Raw genomic sequence first — 20,546 nt, forward strand, 5'->3', positions numbered from 1 at the left:
CGCTCTCTGTGAAATTACATGTTGTGGTGTGGTAACTGATTTGTTGACTCTGGTTTTGGCCTGTTCATCTCTTCCAAGGATCAGATCTGGATTCACGGATTGCCCTTTTAGCTCCATTGATAGAAACTGCAGAATCACACACAAAATCTTAGGGAGCTGTTCACACAGAATGTGTTTTACGCATCGTTCTGCACTGTTTTTCAATTGTTTTACAATGTAAACATGCATTAGGCACACGTTTTTGACCATTGTGCCCTGTCTTGCATTCTCTGGAATGAGTGCCACAAGTTTTAGATGCCATGTCAAGTTCAAATGTACACACATGGAGACACCGACATCCTGTTCTATTTTGCTGTGCTGCTTCCAGATTTTCCAAGCGCTGTTACGCCTTCCTTCTGAATGACCCCTTAGAACACTTTCACACTAAAGCTTTTGGTGGCACCTCTAGTCCATTTCACATCAGAGTTTGCTTCATTTGTTTGGTATGAAGCTGCAACAAAAACATTAATAAAACAGCAAAGCTGATGTCTTCTCATCCTGTTGTAAACTGATGCCGCTTGTATTCACGCAGTACTCAAATAGCACTCATGTTTATGACATCAAGCATTCTAACCAAGTGGGAAAACAGCTTTGGTGTGTTGGAAGACCAGAATCTTTTGAAAATTGTAGTGGAATTTTGTATTAGGAAATGAAGCAAATGGAGAGTGATAATGAAACGCAGATAATTAGTTATATCTATAATTTATTAGTGGTGTTTGCCAAGGCAAGTTTTCTATTGCTCTTACAAAACAGCTCTTACTGTTTTGAACAAACCCTAAATCCTAAACTTTATATTTTGCCGTGGCGAGATGTACTTTTACTTGTGTAAGAAATAGAATGCAACAATTCCAGTCCACTTTTTAGCTGTCTTGGCTGTGGAAGTATTTTTCCCATTCATTTCTTCCCCAGATATTTTATAATATCTTAAGTTCTAAGCCATGAACCAAACCAACCAGCTCTGAGGTGAATCACAACATTACAAACCTAGATTGAAAGGAAAACAGCATTTAAAAATCATACAAAAAGACAAAGGTTACAAGCATTGCAAATGGTGCAATCAAATACAAAATTATAGAAAAACATAAAACCACTGATTTAAAGTTGTTGATTGTAAGTATAGAATCAATGCATTCTTATTGAATTTCAAAATATGCAGATATATACAAATATGTATAAGAAGTTTGTTAGTGAATGGGTGACTCAGTTGCATCATTCACAGTGCAACATGGAAGCTGGTTGTCGCTGCTGAGCTCTTTTGCAGCGTTTTGTTCGCAGTGATTCTCTAATTGGTGGATTTTCCCCCTCAGGATCATGAGTAGTGAAGTTCTTCACCAGAAATTCCACTATTAAACACAATTAAAAAAATGCAGTTAAAATAACACTCTCTGATAGCTTTAACAGAAGAATATTCCATTGATTAACAATACCATCGATTAGACATATTTTAAAGGACGGACCAGAGCCAGATCAAGAGAAAAGAATATCATTAGGGCTGCAACTAAAGATTATTTTATAATCGATTAATCTACTGATTATTAGAAAGATTATTTGACTATTCGGCGATTATTGTAATGATTAATCATTAGCTCTTAAACAATTATTCAGCTTGTGCCCAGATTAAAAGGTTGTATTAAACGTGCTTACTAACAATAAAGAGGACAAATCATCTTTTAAAAATACCTCTAAATGACATTCACTGAATTAAAGGGGGGAAAATACTTTTGATTAAGTGTAATTCAGTAAAGAAATTCACTGTAAAATAAAAACTATTGTTATCAAGTGTTTTTGTCTTGTTTTCCATGTAACATTTTATAAATACTTAAAACAAGATACATGGACTTGAGAAGCAACATATAAGATATTTAGACTTGCTTTAAGAGGATGTATCTAAATATACAGTATGTGTATTTTGTATATACGTGTATTTCACTTGGTTATACTTTTGCGATTGCAGTAAAGACAACATTTTTTATATTTTTAGATATTTTTAAATATTTGTATTTTTAATATTATATTCAACATTCTCAGATAACCATTTTTTCTTCTGAAGTATAGCTGCTAAAGAAAATGTACATAGTTTTATATATTTTTATTGGAATACAAGCCAAAACAAATCATAAACGTATTTTGTTGCAATGTGTAATGGGGCGAAGACTTCCCTCTCACCTTTTTGTTCACTTCAACTCCCAAAAAAACAAACTCTCTCTTATTAATAAAGCTGCATATTGCCAATTTTCTTCACAATAAGAAATGCACAGTGACATATTATGATTCAATAAGTCATGAACCATCGCATTATTATCTAGCTTTAGCAAGTGCGGGCTCGAGGGATGAGCATGTGTACATCAGACGGGTGCAGTTTCAATCTCTCTTCCTTAGATCGGGACATTTGCGCAACTCATAGAAGAGGCGCTGACCGGACAGAGAAATGCCAGAGTAGGATTTTGTAGTTGATTATATGACCAGCTTCCGTATTATTTGAACTTTAATAAAGCTATAACGCATTAAAACTGCATTTAAGATGGAACACCGGTGTGTTTCCTTTAAAGAGCTCTGGCTCTGCTTATTCCACAACGAGAGTGCTTCTGTATTTACTTATTTGGTATTTGTACTTTTCGATGTACATCATCTGAAGCTGTTTGGAATGTTTAGAGTGCATCAGGACTGTGATCTGTGTAATTCTTCCTCTCCTCAGTCAGACGCGAGTTGCAGTGCTGCTCTCGTGCATCATCATTACAGTTAAATGTGATCTCATGTTACGTTAAATGAGATCAAACAACTATTCGACAATGAAAATTTGTGTCTATAATTTTTTTTTTTGTCGACGTTGCCGATAACGTCGCCTTATCGTTTCAGCCTTAAATATCATAGAGACTTTTTCATAGACATAGAGCATCTGCTCTTTTGACTTCGGTCAGCAAGCAACCACCCACAACACCCTAGCATGGAGGCAGCAAGTTTTGAAAGGGCAACCACAACACATATTTTCTTCAGATGTTGTCTAAGGCCAATCTCATTTCTCCCCCTTACCCCTCCCCCTTTGTCTGCATCTTCCCCTTGGCCCTCAATATCGAGTGAAGGGGGGTAGGGGTAAGAACGTACTCTAAGAAATGAGACGCCACTCGATTACCGTTTGCGTCATCTTCCCTTGCCGCTAGCAGGCTGCTACGTCAACAGAGGCGACAAGCGCTGACATAAACGAAGATGCCGTCATCTCAGGTTGTGATATCGATTGCCTGGGCTCTCTTTATCATTGCACGCTTGTGTGCCATCAGTCGAAGACACCGTAGAAGAAGATCGTTTGCTGCTAGCTGGCAGTTAAATAGCCTAAGGCTGCATCTCATTTCTCCCCCTTACCCCTTCCCCTTACCCCTCCCCCTCGGTTTTGCGCGTTCATGTGAGGTGAAGTGGCGTCTCAATTCTCATTATGATTAAGGGCTAGGGCCAAGGCGTAGGGCTACATAGCCCTTGAAACGAAGTTTGCGGAGGACTACACTTCAAAGAGAGGGGTTACCACGTATGAATTTCTCAATAGTGCCGGCATCAAACTTTTTTCATGGCTGAACGGCGAACTGAGTCGCACAAATGTAAGTATTTTGAGCAGTTTACTTGATATTATAATTATGACACTCGTGTTTTATGATACTTTTAATAAAATGTTCAAGCGGTTTTAATTGTAATGTTTTTGTTTTGAATCGCTATTTAACTGCCAGCTAGCAGCAAACGATCTTCTTCTACAGTGTCTTCGACTGATGGCACACAAGCGTGCAAAGATAAAGAGAGCCCAGGCAATCGATATCACAACCTGAGATGACGGCATCTTCGTTTGTTTATGTCAGCGCTTGTCGCCTCTGTTGACGTAGCAGCCTGCTAGCGGCAAGGGAAGATGACGCAAACGGTAATCGAGTGGCGTCTCATTTCTTAGAGTACGTTCTTACCCCTACCCCCCTTCACTCGATATTGAGGGCCAAGGGGAAGATGCAGACAAAGGGGGAGGGGTAAGGGGGAGAAATGAGATTGGCCCTAAATCTTGTTAATCTGCATTCTTTGAATCTTAAGATGTTTTAATTAGGGAACTTCTAACAGGTACAACTAAGATTTCACTTGAAATCACACACACACACACACACACACACCACACACACACACACACACACACACACACACACACAGTGTTGATATCTTTCTCTGCCTAAATCTGTTCCTGAAGGCTCCAATGAAATTACCCAGGACAGCACAGCTGTTTCACAGAGATGCGCATGAGAACACATTTTCATTGAAAAAGCAGTTTTTTATATTTCTCCTGTTGTGATTGTGTCTCGTCGGCAATTAACTAAAGACATATGATTAATTACCACACCTGAACACCTTCTCATCACAGGCCCACGCAACACAATGCTTATCTCCTTCTGTCTCTTTATCTGTTCATCTCTGTGCCTCTTTCATGCAGGTGTTTGTGGAGAGTTTATTGTGTTCAGGGCGGGAGGAGAATGTTCGTCTGGCGGGTCAGCTGGTGCACTGCAGTGCTATGTCAGAGGACACTCCAGTCAGCATGGCGTTTCACGGGAAAGCTCATGCCCATGTAGCTTATAACTTCAGCTTGGACCTGGTTCTGGCTGCTGCCCGGGAATACTTCAACTCTTCGGCAACCCTCTATGACTCCTGCATGAACCTGGCATGGTATGACCTCTTTTTGATTTTGGTTTGCTTATAGATGGTTGGGCCTAAACCCCATCATCCTACCTCAGCTAACACACTGTACACAGACAGAGGAAATGTAATGCTTTTCAAACATATGAGTTAACTTTAACATAACACTCTTGAAAAACAAAAATTAGTTTTTTTTTAATTTTCAGCAGAGTCAAATATTACAATATGAAAAGAGATCTATGAGGGTAGGTGTGTTGAATCAAACACTGGTTCGGACCAAGCGATCAAACCATGTGTGAAAATAGCCTAAAACTACCAGCTTCTTCAAACACTAAAGTTGCTCTGTAAGTTTATGATGAAAGAGGTGGGAAATATCACACGATTCAAACTTTCCAACGTCATTCTCATTTCTTGCACCTCTTATGTGTCTAGCCATAAACTATGCCTATTATTGCTGTACTTAGCTACCATAATGAGAGGGAGAATTAAAGGCAAACTGTTGGTGGCTCACTCTCCACCCTGCAGCTTTAGGTTAATGTGTTTTCAGTCTCTCTCTATGTCCGTCTGTCTATTTTTGTTGTGTTAGTCCAGAGCGGGGTGACAGACTGTGGCCCCTGAGTGATGGGCTGTGTTGTAAAGTGGGTCAGTAATTAGGCCGTCATCTGTTCACGGGGTATGGAGCTGGATGTGCCCCCAGTCCATGCGCATTCACACACTTCTATCACTGTCATTCTCTCTCTCTTTTACACTCACGGCTTATACAGACAGAAACTTATATGGACAGTAATTATGAGCTTAATGTATAAATAATAGAGCTTTCATCTCCACTGAGAGAAAGGCTCTAAAAGATTGAAAACAAAATGTAGAGAATGTGAATGTGTTGATGGAAGAAAGGGAGAAACTTAGACTGAAAAGAGAATGACTGATTATACTCTCTTCACTGAAAGAATTAGTAGTCATTCGTTTTGAAACTTTTTTAAGTGATCAGATTTATTTTTTTTTTACTGGCGGCGACAGACTTTCATTGAAGGAGCAGCCAAAGATATATCTGGAGACCAGACCATCTATAGAGACATTTTCAATTTGGCGAGAAAGCAGCCACCTAACAACCACCCAGCACACCTTCGCATCTGCATAGCAATGCTCTTAAAACCACTCAGAACACTTTAGTAACTGCATAGCAATGCCATTGCAACCACCCACAACATCCTAACATTGTCGCAGCAAGTTTTGTCATGTTTTTGTCTAAATGTCCCTTTTTCCCCACTTCTAACGGTCTCACTGAAATATATACTTTCAAACTTGGGATGAAATCTTGTTAAACAAAAATTTCCATGAAAACCTATAATGCACTATGAAAATATTAAAAGCTCATCTTTTCTATGCTGTTGGCAGAGGTAAATGTGTCCTTACTAGGAATGTGCAAAACTTCCAATTTTCACAATCCACTAGTCATGTTAAAAATAATAATGTATAGTTAGGATCTATTATTTTCACTTGACCCGAGGCACAGACACCTTTTAGAGCAGTGTTTCCCAACCCTGTTCCTGGAGGCACACCAACATTGAAAATTGTCTCCTTCATTTAACACACCTGATTCAACTCATCAGCTCATCAGTAGAGGCTTGAACACCTGAAATGGGCATGTCAGATTAGGGAGACATCCAAAATGTGTAGCATTGGTGTGTCTCCAGGAACAGGGCTGAGTAAGCACTGTTTTAGAGGCATATACAGATGCAATGTGCAGCACTTCAGAAGGGGGTGGGGTTACTCCAAAAGGGGGAATTTTAGGGTGAGGGAAAGGGTTAGCTTAGAAGCTCATTATATCTTTGCTGGGGATTTGGAGCTCCCACCCTTTTTTGGAGATCTGGCTGCAGCTGTGCTCTTCTCGAATAATCTGACCTGGATGGTTGTGTAGGTGAAGTGTGCCATGTGAGGGACTATTTTGATTTTATTTATTAAACTGGAAAAAACAAATGCATTGTCGTGTCCAACCATACGATTTGTGTTGTTAAAAATTAAGGGAAAAATTTCCACATCTGAAAGTGCAAGACTGTTTTAGCCACAGGAAATGGGGCTGTGTTTACATGGTGTTTAAACCATTTTTTTATGTTGAATGGGTTTAAGAGGGATTTTGAAGATAACTGATGCTATATCATATATTTTAATATTAAAGCAGTTGTCTTGGAAACTGTTTGAAAATGTTTGGTTTGCTCTGACATGCCGGTAAGGTTGTTTTAGTGCTTTGTGGAATCATCTGGTAAAAGAACATGAGGGCATACATCTGTATAGGCTTCAAAGATTTGGTGGGATTGTGATGTGGTAAAGATTCTTCAAATCTCTTATTGTTTTATTCAAATTTATATTGGTTCCTCAAGCCTTTTTTCTTACAGCTCTGTATTTGTATACTTTGTGGTTATCAACCATTAGTAGATCATGTTTGTGGCTCATGTGGTTGAGCAGGTCGGCCACTAATCGCACAGGGTTGGCGGTTCGATTCCCGGCCCACTTGACTCCACATGTCGAAGTGTCCTTGGTTAATGTGTCAATACTTTGGGGCTTCTGTATTTCTGAAAATTCTTAAAGTAGTTTTAGATTTGAGTCTTTGCCTGCTTGTGTGTTGTATATTAATTTGTATTTTTGCCCAAAAATACACAAGGTTGGGAGGGTTACTTTTGAAGTACTACAGATTGCTGAATACATGCTGTAAAATGTAATTAGTAATGTATTCCGTTAGATTACTCAAGGTCAGTAACATATTCTAAATACTTTGGATTAATTCTTCAGCACTGGTTGATTTTTTTCAATTTTTTTGACTATAAAAACTTTTTTGATATTTTTACAGGAAAACAATACAAAAATAATAAATGTTTGCCCTAATATCAAACGTCTTACTAGAAAAAAGAAATTATGATCCAACATGAATCACGTTAAGCATACAATTTACACAAGGTTTATTTTTATTTTTTCTGCTCCAAATGTACTTCTCTGTCTGCTCATTTGAATGTAACTCATAAGAAAGTGTTTCAGCGCTGTTCAAATGCACTTTGGATCACAGCATTTATATGTAACCCTAACCAGTCTGAATGGACTAAATATTAAATGAAACAAATGACAGTAAAATGCAAAGTAATCTCTGCAGTAATCAAAATACTTTTTGAATTTTAATTACCAAATATTTCAATTTTAACTGTAGCGGAATACTGTTACTAATATTTTGTATTTTAAATATGTAATCCCATTACATGTTTTCCGTTACTCCCCAACCCTGCAAACACATTTTTTTTAACTACTTTCTGATTAATAACTATGTAGTAATTTAGCAGACACTAAAGCAATTTAAAGTACACTTGTTACCACAACAATACACTTGGAGCAATCTTGGTGTTAGGTGTCTTATTTGCAGGCACAATGGCAATATATTTGGTTACTCCCCTAGATCATGAACCACTAAGCCAAATCACTATGATTAATATTGTGTACCATATTCATAGGAAACTGCTGTGCAAGCTCTTTAAGCTGTTTGAAGGGTAGTATATTTTTTATATTGGCCTCTAGTTGCATGAACCATTGGACATCTTATACAAAGTGGATTATGTCTTCTGGGTCCGAAAATAAATAAATACACAGAAAATAAATACCATGTAAAATTGTAGAGAAAACTATTGTTAAATATTGATGAATTTATTGTTGTTTTGTTTTTTCATTTGCTCTCAAGCTCATAAATTTAAGTATTATTTCTGCTCTAGCTTTCTCTCTGGCTTCTGACTTGGCTCAAAAGTGCACAGCTAGCTTTTCTAGGTCCAAACTAAACTGTCTCTGCCAAACTATATTGAAATCTGACAGCAGAGCCGGCACAGGATCTGTGCTTTTATTTGTTTTTGCTCTATCCCTGGTTTCCCATGAAGCACATTTATAGCATCACAGATGTGCAGTAGTAATAGGCTTCTGCAAAGCTGTGATAACAGTATGAAAGAAATGTGATTCTGAGTCTCTGTCTGTAATCAAGAAATGAGAATCATCAAAGGTCATTTGAAGTAATAGCTGCTGCTTTTCCTGATTAGTGTTGGGGAGCAACTAAAAGTAGAAATGTCTCTAATTTTGAATTTTTCAGTTGCATGTGGTTCCAGTGGTTCAGCTTTTTAAAAATAGTGTAGCTTTTCTAGTAAAAAAAATAATTTTCCAACAATTTGTGGTCATGCAATGTCATTGTTTTTTTTTTTTGTCACTTTGTTAGCAGCTTTTCTGCCGAGCACATTTAAAGGCAATAATCAAACCTACTCTTTTTAAAAAACTGAATTGTTGTAGTGAGCCATTTTATTTGGACAGTTCAAGTAAATGAAACATTAATAAAGGAATGTTTCACACATTCAAGTCTTTTTATTGTAAAATATCTAGTTAGACTGTGCTGTTCCTCACTATGTTTTTGACTGAGATATAATCTAGTTTTTAGTTGTATTTCTTTTGTGTGCTCTATGCTGGCACCCTTATCAAGATTAATACATTCAAAAACCCTAATTGTTTTTGAGCTTGAGCAATAATAATCTGATTCATTTAAATAGTACTCCCTTAAATAGTTACTAACTTAATTGAGTTATTAGCTTGAGGTGGAACTGTTTTTCAAGTAAATTGACTTTTGAACTACTTGATATTATGAGTAGTTTGTAACTTGGAAAACTACAGTTTTAAAGATGCTTCAAAAACACTCTTCCTGATTTGCTTTAAATACGTTTGTATTTAACATTTAGTGTAACATTTGGTGTGTGTTTGTGTGACCACTCTGTTGTTTGTGTAAACGGTCAGGTCATGTTTGCTGCTGATCACGGATTGTCCTCCTTTGGTCAAAGAAGAGTTGGATCTCATTAGCGCCCTCTCTCAGCTGGAGGAGTTTGGTGTGAAAGTTCTGCCCTTACAAGGTAATGTAATACTCACCAATTCACTATTGAGACCCACTGCATTCTGTTCCATTATGTTGTGCTATGTCTATCTTTTTCTGAATGCCAGAACATGTCCGACGTGAACAGCCACTAATTGTTATGACTGACTCTCATTTACTCCGACAAGCTTTCCTTGACCTTTCATCAGTTATCTCCTGAGATACTGTATAGAGTTTAAACAGTGGCCCAAAGGGGAAACAATTTGGAGAAACTAATGTACAGAAGTGGAGTATGTACCATGAAGCAGGTCCTGTGAATATATTTATGTCAGTGATATAAATTATTACATTTTTAGTGGTAGTCAGGTGTCATTGAGAATAAAATGCATTTTAAAAGGCATTTGACATGGTACCACATGAACTCATTTTGGCATACGCTTCAATCCAGGGCCTCCCCAAACCTTACATATATTGAAGCAACTTTTGTACAAGCTCTGTGCACTCCCCTGCTTGGATCTTGCCACCATTCGCCATACGTGTTGGAATTCACCAAGGATCGGCCCACCCGCCTCTGCTGTTTAATCATGGATGCAGTTACCAAAGACATCCAAGCACTGCACCCCTGGACACTACTGTATACTGATAACGTAATGCTCGCTAAAGAAACATGACAATGTAACCGGTCCTGCTCGAACCGCTTAGAGCTGGATTCGAACTGTCATCAACTGGCATGGAAGGCAGGCATGATAACAAGGAGGCTCAAGGCTACAGCCCCTAGTCCTTGTCGACACAGGCCTTGTTTTATTCTGTATGAATAAAATAATGTATTTTTTGTATTAAAAAACATGGATATCTTTGGTTTTTCCCAGTATTTATGTCAACCTCACTCCTCGGTCTCATTACACGTGAACTGATGGAGAGCAGGAACTGGAACATTACTCACTCTTAAAGGGGGCATGCTCCATTTTTAGTAGTGATCTAAAACTATATATAAAATGAAATATGAAACATATGAATTAATATGGTATTGTATAATATGTTTAATTGTGTATGATATGTAAAAAGTGTAAATAATATGGAGATGGGATAGACAATTTATATATTTGAAGTATTATAAATTCAAGAATGGTACATCTAATTATAAAACCAAAGATAACTCAATGTCTGTAACACCAAGACCTTGAAGACCAAGTGCAGCAGTGGAAAACACGATTGGACAAAAATGTGTTGCGGCTCAACATCAAAGGGACCTAGAATGATGACCACAGATAAACAGCACCATCCGCATCAATGGGAAATAACTCAATGAAGTTAACAAATTCAAATACTTTGACGTATGATGGTGACATTCTTCCAGTACGAATCAGTGCTGCATGACTCATCAATCTTTGGTTGAAAATTTTCATGACTGTTTAGCTGAATTAGTGCTGGGTGACCACAACTAAACAATAACAAATGCTCCATGTCATGGAAAAGAAGATGCACTTGTAGGAAATTCGTGAGGGGAGGGTATATTTACAACTGCCCGCATTTATCACCAATAATATGTAGGATTTTATATGTAAATTAGTTTAGGAATCTTGGCCATGTTCGAATACTATTATATGCATGATAAATGACAAATGATCAGATTAGAAATAAAAAAAAAATATTCACCATTAAATAAGAAATACAACTGGCTTGTTGTATCTGCTCACAATTTATTTGTAAGGAGCATTAACTGATTAATTCAGGGACTATTGAAAGAATTAAGGTGTTGTCTGTTCACTCGGCCATGCTGAGTTGATATGATGCATCTGTTAACTATTGAGTAATTCTATTCTCCTGGCCATTGAAAATAATATCACAAATATGTTGAAATATTGTTCAAGCACGGAGCGCAGATCTTTTAATAATCAATTGACGAGATTATTTAATCAAAATACACCACAGTCAAACCCTCTTTGAAAACAAACAAGACTTTATTTCTAATCTACAACTTAAAAACTCAACAAACACACATAGACAAACATAAAAACAGGTTGGTGAATGAGCTGTAACAGAAGGTGAATATAAATTACCTGTAACGGATAAAATTGAACTTTATGCGGTCTATAGGCCAAGACCATCAATACTTCATTTATTATACCTATATTTGCAATCGGTTACCCAAAGTATTTCAATAAACACCAGAACTTTCTAGCAAAAGTCTGGAGGTGTGCTTGCATTTTGTTGCATTGTGTTTCTTTACTTTGTGGTTCTTTTTCTCTTTGGCTGGGTCTGTAGAATGTACTGGTAGTTTTCTGTCAATGTTTTTGGATCTCTGTTAAGATGCCAGATAGTTTGGTGCTGAAATGATCAGGCGGGGCTTTGAAGCGAGGCCTCCCGCAAGGGAGACTTGCGACTCCCTGTCACGTGTGAGTTGTAGAGCAGAGAACCTGGGCAGAGGGGCGCCGAAGCGAAGCCAGCCGAAGAAGGGCTTAGAGAATAGCAAGAGCCAAGAGAGAAGAGATGAGAGAGTTTGTCCTAGGAGGGGAGGTTGCGACAAGTCAACGTAGCATTAAAAGATGCCCTTGACCAGGCCAAGTGCAGAATGGTGTCCAAGAAAGCAGACCATGCACTGACACGGGAAAAACACTAGAAAGAAGAAAATTGAGAATAAAATAGTGTAAGTGAAAGTTTATCCTCCATTCCTCTTCAATGATTATTCCATGTCAAACTTTGAAAAGTCAGGAAACTGTTTTATCTAGTCAAGGCAAGGCCAGGAGCAGCTCAACTTTCCTTCAAATACTTCTGAAGGTAGTGTGAATACATCAAGTGGAAACTCTCAGATCATTCGCCATTCCTGACCTAAGTGACCCTGCGGCTGTGCGTACTTTCATGTCTTTTTCCCAGCATGCAGCGTTACACACATTGCACTCAGCCAGCAGGGATCTGTGACCTGTGACAAAGCTCAACTTCCACTCTTTTCTGCTTAATTTATCTCTTCTCTTCATACTCTCTCTTTCCATTAATAATGCACTTCTTATCTTTGCCATTTTTACTAGTAAAAAGAAATCGAGATAATAGATCATTCTCACATACAAAGATACACCAATGTACAAAGATTATCGCTTGCTATACTGTATTCTTGTTGTGTCTGTTAAGGTGTTGTGTGCATTAGCATACTAACAAAGCTAGTGAAATTTTAAAACTGTTATAAACTTTTTGCACACACACATGCAGAAAGCAGCGGCTGTAATTGTAAACAGGTTAATATCTTTGGCTGGGACTGCTGATGGCAGGCTGGTTTGTGTGTGGTTTGTGTGTGCTCTGCAGGGAAATATGTCTGAGTTATGATCACAGGCCATGTCCAGGTAACCTCAAACCACGAGATTTAGCCGCGCAGAAGAGCAGTGCCAAAATACAAATCGAACACAAAAGTGTAAAGGTTTCAAACACAGATTTTGCTAGAGAGCCCAGTTTTATAGTCCAGCTTAAATTAAATTCTTATTTTGTGGTATCGCACAGTGTGCTCTGGTTGTATACTACACATTTTAGCATACTGCATTTCTAGTAGGGGTTTTATACAAGTATGCTATTTCGAAGATTATTTTATTAGTATTGATATAAGTATAGATTTTCACTTTGTCCTCTGAGTCTCTCTTACTTCCTCTTTCTCTCTGCAGTGCGATTGCGAACGGATCGTCTATCATTGATAAAGGAGTGCATCTCCCAGTGTCCTACTGCGTACAGGAAATCACCTCAACTGCTCAACCTGGCCAGACTTCTGCGTGTTGCAGGTAAACTTAAGTAAACTCAACATCATTCTAACGTTCCATGTTCTGTAAATTTGTCTGTCACAGTAATAGCTTAAACAAAAGCATATTCAGCTATGATTAATCAATGCTGTCACAGACATCCTGCCACAGCAGTTACGAGGAAAAATACCCACATTAGTACTTGGCATTGTTTCAGCAGGGGCATTGTTGAGAGCTTAGGCATTGCAACACTATAAATATTTTCATAGCATTCCATGCGATTAAACACAACAGTGGATTTGCACAGACACAACACTGTTGTGACAGAAGAAAGCACTAGAAGGCACTAGGGTTACAGGAACTTTTTCCTATAGATTAAAAAGTGCTAATCTGTAAACTTTACAATGTGTGTTTAATCCTTATCTGCTGAATATGCACCAACCCGTCTACACGTGAAAAAATACATGACTACACATAAGCGAGTGATTTGAAAGTAGTCATTTCTTTGAAGTAAGCTTCGCTCTGGGTTTAGAGATTAATATTACATGGGACAGCCCAAAAAGATGTGCATAGGGATGTGACCTCAGGATTCAACAATCAGTTCCATGAATCAGCATGAATGCTTGAATCTCTAAGTCAGTAAATCATATTGCATAAGATTGATCTATCTGTCTGTCTGTCTGTCTGTTTGTTTGTCCTCCCTCCCTTCTTTCCCCACCACTTCCTTTTAACCTTTCTTCCTTCTTTCCCTTCCATACTAAACTGCTTACTTACTCCCTCCTTTCCTTTCTTCCTTCCTTCTTTCCTCCCTCCCTCCATCCTTCCTTCCTTGCCGCATTTCTTCCTTCTTTCTTGCATTCCTTAGTTTGTTGAATCTTTCTTTCTTTTTCACAAATGGCAACCATTTAGTCGCAGTCTGGAGCCCTGGTATAAATTAGTTAAGTGTTCATCTGAGACTTGTTCAGTCACTTATTTTGTGAGCCAGCATGGGTGTCAGTCATCTTATTTTAGGTGAAGTGATCTGTGCTTGTGTTGTAATAGGGGAAATTGAGGTGATTCAAGAATTCTGACTCCATTTGAGATGTGACACTGCCGCACACTTTGTGGTGTCTCGGTGGATGTCAGATGGATCAGTATGCAGGACGTTAGAAGCTCTCTTCCTGTCTTATATAGTGGAATTGATTAGCTCTCCATAAAGTGACTGGGTGCTTTGCGTGGTAGTGTTTGATGTATTCACATTGGCTTACCCTCGACTAATGCCTGCAGGTTGTTCTGTTTGTGCACTTGAGCCTATACCTGTGCTTACATGTGAAATGAGGAAAAATACAGCAATAAAGAATCCTTCTAGTATTTCATGTCATATATAAATAATCAGTTTGGATAAAGAAATATGTCCTCTCCTGTAATATTAGACCTTTAGATATAATCACATCCATGAAATCACAGTTGCACACACACATTTGTGCACTCACTCTCCTCCATGGTCTATTGTTACTTTCTGTCTGGCCTTTGATGCTCGACACACACTTTAATGAAAAAGGCAACCCCTATCACTGTTTTGATCTGGCTTATTGGTCTTCTTTATTTTCTTATTTGGGACTGAGATCATAAGAGGACTATTGCTGATATGTGATATTGTATGGCATCTCAGCAGCCATCCATTAATTTTTCTGACCAAATACAAATTTAAAAGGAATTTAAATTTACTTCTAAGCCATCTCATGTTCTGGTACTTTGACCCATCAGATTCTCAATATCTGAAAGATAGAGTAAGCACTTTATTAATGTATGATAATGATCAAAACCTTACAGAGCTGAGTTTATTACCGAACTTTTACCGAAAATTATATTTGCTGAAAATGGCAATATCGGCCAAATGATACTACATTTTTAACAATTAACCCGATTAACCAAAGGAGTCTTTACACTGGCAAGATAAGGCTGCTCTGAGCAGGCTCTATGTCTGCTTCAAATTATGTGTGAAGATGCAATGCCACATAAAAGCCGTACTAAAATATGCCAGCTCTGACCCACCTTAGCCCCTTGCATCTGATGCTGCTTGGTTTCTGTATAAGTGAATTGCATCATCATTGCAGCCTTAAACTTTGTTATTACAGCGTATGTATTTTGCCATTTAGAACTTTTCCTGGTATATGTGCCACATTTCAATGTAAAGATGACACAAATGTTCAAGGTTCATGGGACCAAATATAACAGTTTAAGGATAAAAAAACAAAATCATATTGATCTGACATTTGAAAGGGATGCTATGGATCTAATGGTTGTGTGATGTTTCTTGTGTTGGTTTAGGTGATGATGAGGCCAAGAGGAAGGGTCAGCTGCTCACTCTGCTAGCAGAACAGGCTTTAAACTGTCAGGATTTCAAGGCCTCCTACATTCGCTGCCAGGATCTGATGTCTGCAGGTAAGACAGCACAGCTTGAATTTAAATCTAACTTCCATTTCTTATTTTATTATTTTATTATTCTTATCAGATATGCAACAGAATAATTATTTTTTTCTATTTGATTTTCAGAGTTTTGTAATTCTAAACACCTGATATGCCAAAGCTTAAAGTTCTAAGAGAAAGCACTTCTGAAATTGTGTCACAGTGGGGAATAAATACTTTTGAAAAACTGAACCTTTGTCATATTTCTTGCAGAGTAACCATGTGGTATTTGTGGTAAAACTGTAGTAAACACTGCATGTATTCTCATTACCATGGTCGGATCGATGTAGATATGATTTCTGTAAAACAAGTTACAGTATTTGTTAATTAACATTATAATTGTAGCATAAACAGTTTTTGAAGCAATGCCGCTACAGCTGCTGTATTTGTAGTGAAAATGGTGGCCTAAGTGGCATAAAATCAAGAATATGAAAAATTAAAGTAAAAAAAAGTAATTTTACCAACAATATAGCTACCATGTTGCTATAGTGTTATTTTATTGTTACTATAGTAAATGTTAAAAAAAAATAAAAATATTTTATATTGTTTTTTTAAATGTGTGCATACATTTTCATAAGGGATCAGAGTTATTAAACATTTAAATTAAAAGTGTTTAGTGAAATTAGGGAATTTAAATGTATGATTTCTCATCCAGAAAAAGTCATGGACATGGAAAAATAAATACAAATCTGTGGAAATTCATGGACTATATTTAATATTCACACACTGAGCACTTTATTAGAAACACTGTGGCCCGATGTGGTCTTCTGCTGTTGTAGCCATCTGCCTCAAGGTTCGATGTGTTGTGCATTCTTAGATGCTATTCTGCTCACTACAATTGTACAGAGCGGTTACTATAACGAGTTACTGTAGCCTTTCTGTCATCTCAAACCAGTCTGGCCATTCTCCGTTGACCTCTCTCATCAACAAGGCACATCCGTCCGCAGATCTGCGTTCACTGAATTCTTTTTGTTTTTGCCACTATTCTGAGTAAACTCTAGAGACTGTTGTGTTAGAAAATCCCAGGAGATTTCTGTAAAAGAGTAGGTACAGAAATACTCAAATCACCATGTCTGGCACCAACAATCATGCCACTTTAGAAATCAAAGAGATCACTTTTTTTCCCTATTCTGATGGTTTCTGAAGCTCCTGAATGGTATCTAATTGATTTTATGTTGCCACATGATTGGCTGATTAGATAATCGCACAAGTAGGTGTACATGTGCTCCTAAAAAAGTGTTCAGAAAGTGTACGTTTTAACGATTATGCTCGGCTCAAAAATATTAAATTTGTTAGAAATTGCTCTTTGCGATTGCCTTCTCTCTCTCTCTCTCTTTAAAGTACTATATTGCCATGATTGTGTTTACATACAATATTGCCAAAGCATTAATACACAAAAATTAATAAGAAAACAAATAACAATACAAATATAATTAAAATAAGGTGCTAGATAATGAATAAAATAAAATAAAAACTATAATAACAATATACACTATAAAATAAAATAAGCATATAACAAGATATTATTAACATAAAAAAATACTGTGAACAAAGTACAATAAGGCAGTAATTGGTTTCTGAGGGTGTGCACTTCAAAAATGAATTTAGCTGCTACTGATGCATGATTGTTCTCCCCCAGTAACACCTGCATTTGCTCTGTGTCTGCTCAACTGGAAAATTGTGGCACGAGGTTTGAGAGTTTGTCAAAGTATTTCTATCTCATCTCTGTAAATTTCTCAGAGTGAAGGAGAAAGTGTGTCTCTGTCTCGACCTCACAAGTGTCACAGTGAGCACAGACTTGCTCTTCCTTTGAAAGCCATGTTTGTCTTTTTCTATGGCCAGACTGTGATCACTGAGTCTGTATTTGGTGAGGATCCGTCTCTGTTTTGGATCTCTTACAATGTGGAGATATTCTGCCAGAATATACTTTTTGTTTAGGGCCCGATAACGTTACAATTTGCTTTGGTTTTTACTATCTTTTTCCCAATGGTCCAAATATGAATGTTTGGTTTCTTTTATAATTTGGTTTATTCAGCAGTGCTGGTCTGAATCTGGTGTTTGTTAGTTGTTAGTAGATTTGTGAGTTTCAGAGCCAGCTGACAAATGGGACTGGTTTTAGGTTTCAACTCTTGGGTTTGAAGGGCGTCATGTTGCAGTGTGTTATTTGAATTTAGGTGTGTCCAGAATTTTAGGGATAATTTTTTAATATGTATAATAAGGGGGTATCTGCCTAGTTCACCTGGCATGCATTAGTAGGGGTTCTTCTCTGAACTCTTTGAATGTTTCTACAGAATTCGTCATGCAGAGATTCTATGGGGTGTTTTTCCCATCTAGAGTAATCTGCCAGACAGAGTGGACCCCAAACCTCACATCCTTACAGAGCAATAAGCATAATTATACTATCAAAGATTTTACACCAAAGTGTTACAGGAATGTATATTTGGGTAAATTTGCCCTTAATAGCACAGAATGCTTTTCTAGATTTATCTTTTAGTGCATTCACTGCTAGGTTAAATCTCCCTGAAGCACTGATTTGTAGACCATGGAGTTTCCCAGAGTGAATGTGTATCTGGTTTCCTGTAAATTGGCTTTTTTTCTGGAAGATCATAATTGTATTTTTTTTCAAATTGACTGTCAGGGCCCAATTCTGACAGTAGTTCTTCAGCAGGTCCAGGTGCTGCTGTAGCCCTTGTAGAGTAGCTGACAGCAGCACCAGATCATCTGTGTAGAGAAGAACTATTTAGAATTATTTAGAGTCAGACAGGGTGTTGCAGATTGTTCCAGTAGCACTGCTAACTCATTCATGTAAAAGTTGAACAGAGTTGGACTCAAACTGCAGCTCTGTCTCACTCCACACCCTTGAATGAAGAATTCTGTTCTTTATTGCCAATTTTAACTCTGCACCTGTTGTCTGAATACATCGATTTGATTTTGTAGATTTGATCTCTCTCTCTCTCTCTCTCTCTCTCTCTCTCTAAAAAATTATCCAGTATGTCTGCAATACTAGCAAAGTTGAGACAATTAATTTGTCAAAATTGTGGGAACCTTGTGTCTGGTATTACTCTCTGGAATGTTAGTGTTATTGGGGATGATCAACTAGAACATCTTTATCATTCTAGTCAGAAACATCTCTAGTGCGAGCTGATACATGTTTGCCGTGTGTGGTGCTGTTCAATCAATGCACCTTCAGATACAGGAAAGAGACTGGTGTTGTGTGCATGTGTGTCTATGCTTTAGGCTGTAAAATGCAGGATTGAGAACAGAGGATGTGCCAATCTTTGATTGCTATCGGCTGCAGTCTCATAGCCTTACTAACATGAGTGTGGAAAATAGGTTTGCCTCTCCTATTTCAGTCCATAATTATGCCGCCTTTTATAGAGAATGAGGGAGAGAGAGGGGTGTTAAAGATTGCAAAGATTTGGTGAATATATGAGACAAGAATAAAACAAAAAATACAACTTAATTGCAACAGCATCTTATAACTGTGATAGCTCAATCTGAAGCACTACATAGGCTAGTGCTGAAGCAAGGGATTGTGGGATTTGCTGTTTTTGTTGTTGCTGGGCAGATATAGAGCATGAGAATACAGTCATTACATTTAAAGACTGCCTCTTGGAAAGATTTTCAGTTTTGAAAATGAAAACATTGTAGCCTCTCATTTTGTTTGCCCATTTGTGTGAAGAGGTTGAGGAAAGATTTTTAGTGTCAGTATTCTTTAATGGTGTAATTTCTTAAAAGAATAGTGTGGTGAGCAGGGCGGGGCCGAATGGTGTCTGGGAAAATCTTCCCTGAGTGAGGCTGGGAATATAAGTGGTGAATGAGGTTCACCTGTGTGCCACACTGGTCTCGTGTTCCAGTGAGGTGTGACGGGAGTATTTAAGGAGTGGAGACAGCGGCAGATGAGAAAGTGAGATGCACAAAGCTGACTGTGTGTAGTGTTGAGCTGAAAAGCCAACAGAGTTTATTTCTGGTGAAGCTGAAAAGCATAACGGAGTGAGAAACAGTGTGTTCTTGTGTGTGACTGAAAGATGCAACAATAAATGTCTACGTGTTTTGTCAAGCCTGCCCTAGCTACTTCCTTTCCACAAACTGTTACACTGGTGCCGAAACTCAGGAGGGAGAAGGGATGCACTGACGCGGAGTCATCAACACTGCCATCGCCGGTGAGCAGACACGGCTGCATGCGTCTCTCTCTCTTGAACTGGTGTGATGCATCATCACTGCCCGGCCACACTCTCCTCCTCGTCACAAATAGTTTGTCCGATAATTCATAATTTATTCACCCCCTCGATGTTCAAAACCTATATGACTTTTTGCTACGTGAAACACAAAATAATAGGGCTGGATATAACTATTGATTTACCAATTGATCACGATCTACATTTGAACATTCTGATAAAAATTCTTCCCAATAATTCCCAAGAAGAGATCTTTATGCCTGTTTTCAGTGGCTGTGTGAAAATGTATTACACTGCGTGACAAATTAGTAGGCAAGTGAATATTCTGATCTTATTATTTCCATGCACATTTTCCAACTCCAAACTATTTAAACTTGAATGCTTATTGGATTCATTTTCAGGTTATATGAATTTGTATAATGAGGGAGGGTGTGGTGAAAGTGACTAACACCTTATATCAAGGTGTGCATAATTATTAGGCAGCTTCGTTAGTAAAATGGGCCAAAAAAGAGATTTAACTGACACTGAAAAGTAAAATATTGTAAAATGCCTTTGAGGCGGATGCAGCACTCTTGAAATATCTAAACTGTTGAGGTGTGACCACCGGACAATCAAACTCTTTTGTTGCGAAAAGTC

The 20,546-nt window shown here is 37.9% G+C and overlaps 1 protein-coding gene across 1 annotated transcript in view; it reads left to right on the plus strand.

The window, feature by feature from the left end:
- Positions 1–20,546, plus strand: part of LOC127622474 (NBAS subunit of NRZ tethering complex-like) — a 281,526-nt gene that overhangs the window by 99,642 nt on the left and 161,338 nt on the right. The window contains 4 exon segments of the mRNA XM_052096575.1: positions 4,490–4,719; positions 9,493–9,605; positions 13,213–13,326; positions 15,595–15,708. Coding sequence (XP_051952535.1) covers positions 4,490–4,719; positions 9,493–9,605; positions 13,213–13,326; positions 15,595–15,708 — 571 coding nt within the window.

This window comes from Xyrauchen texanus, chromosome 28, assembly GCF_025860055.1.
Source record: "Xyrauchen texanus isolate HMW12.3.18 chromosome 28, RBS_HiC_50CHRs, whole genome shotgun sequence".
NCBI lineage: Eukaryota > Metazoa > Chordata > Actinopteri > Cypriniformes > Catostomidae > Xyrauchen > Xyrauchen texanus.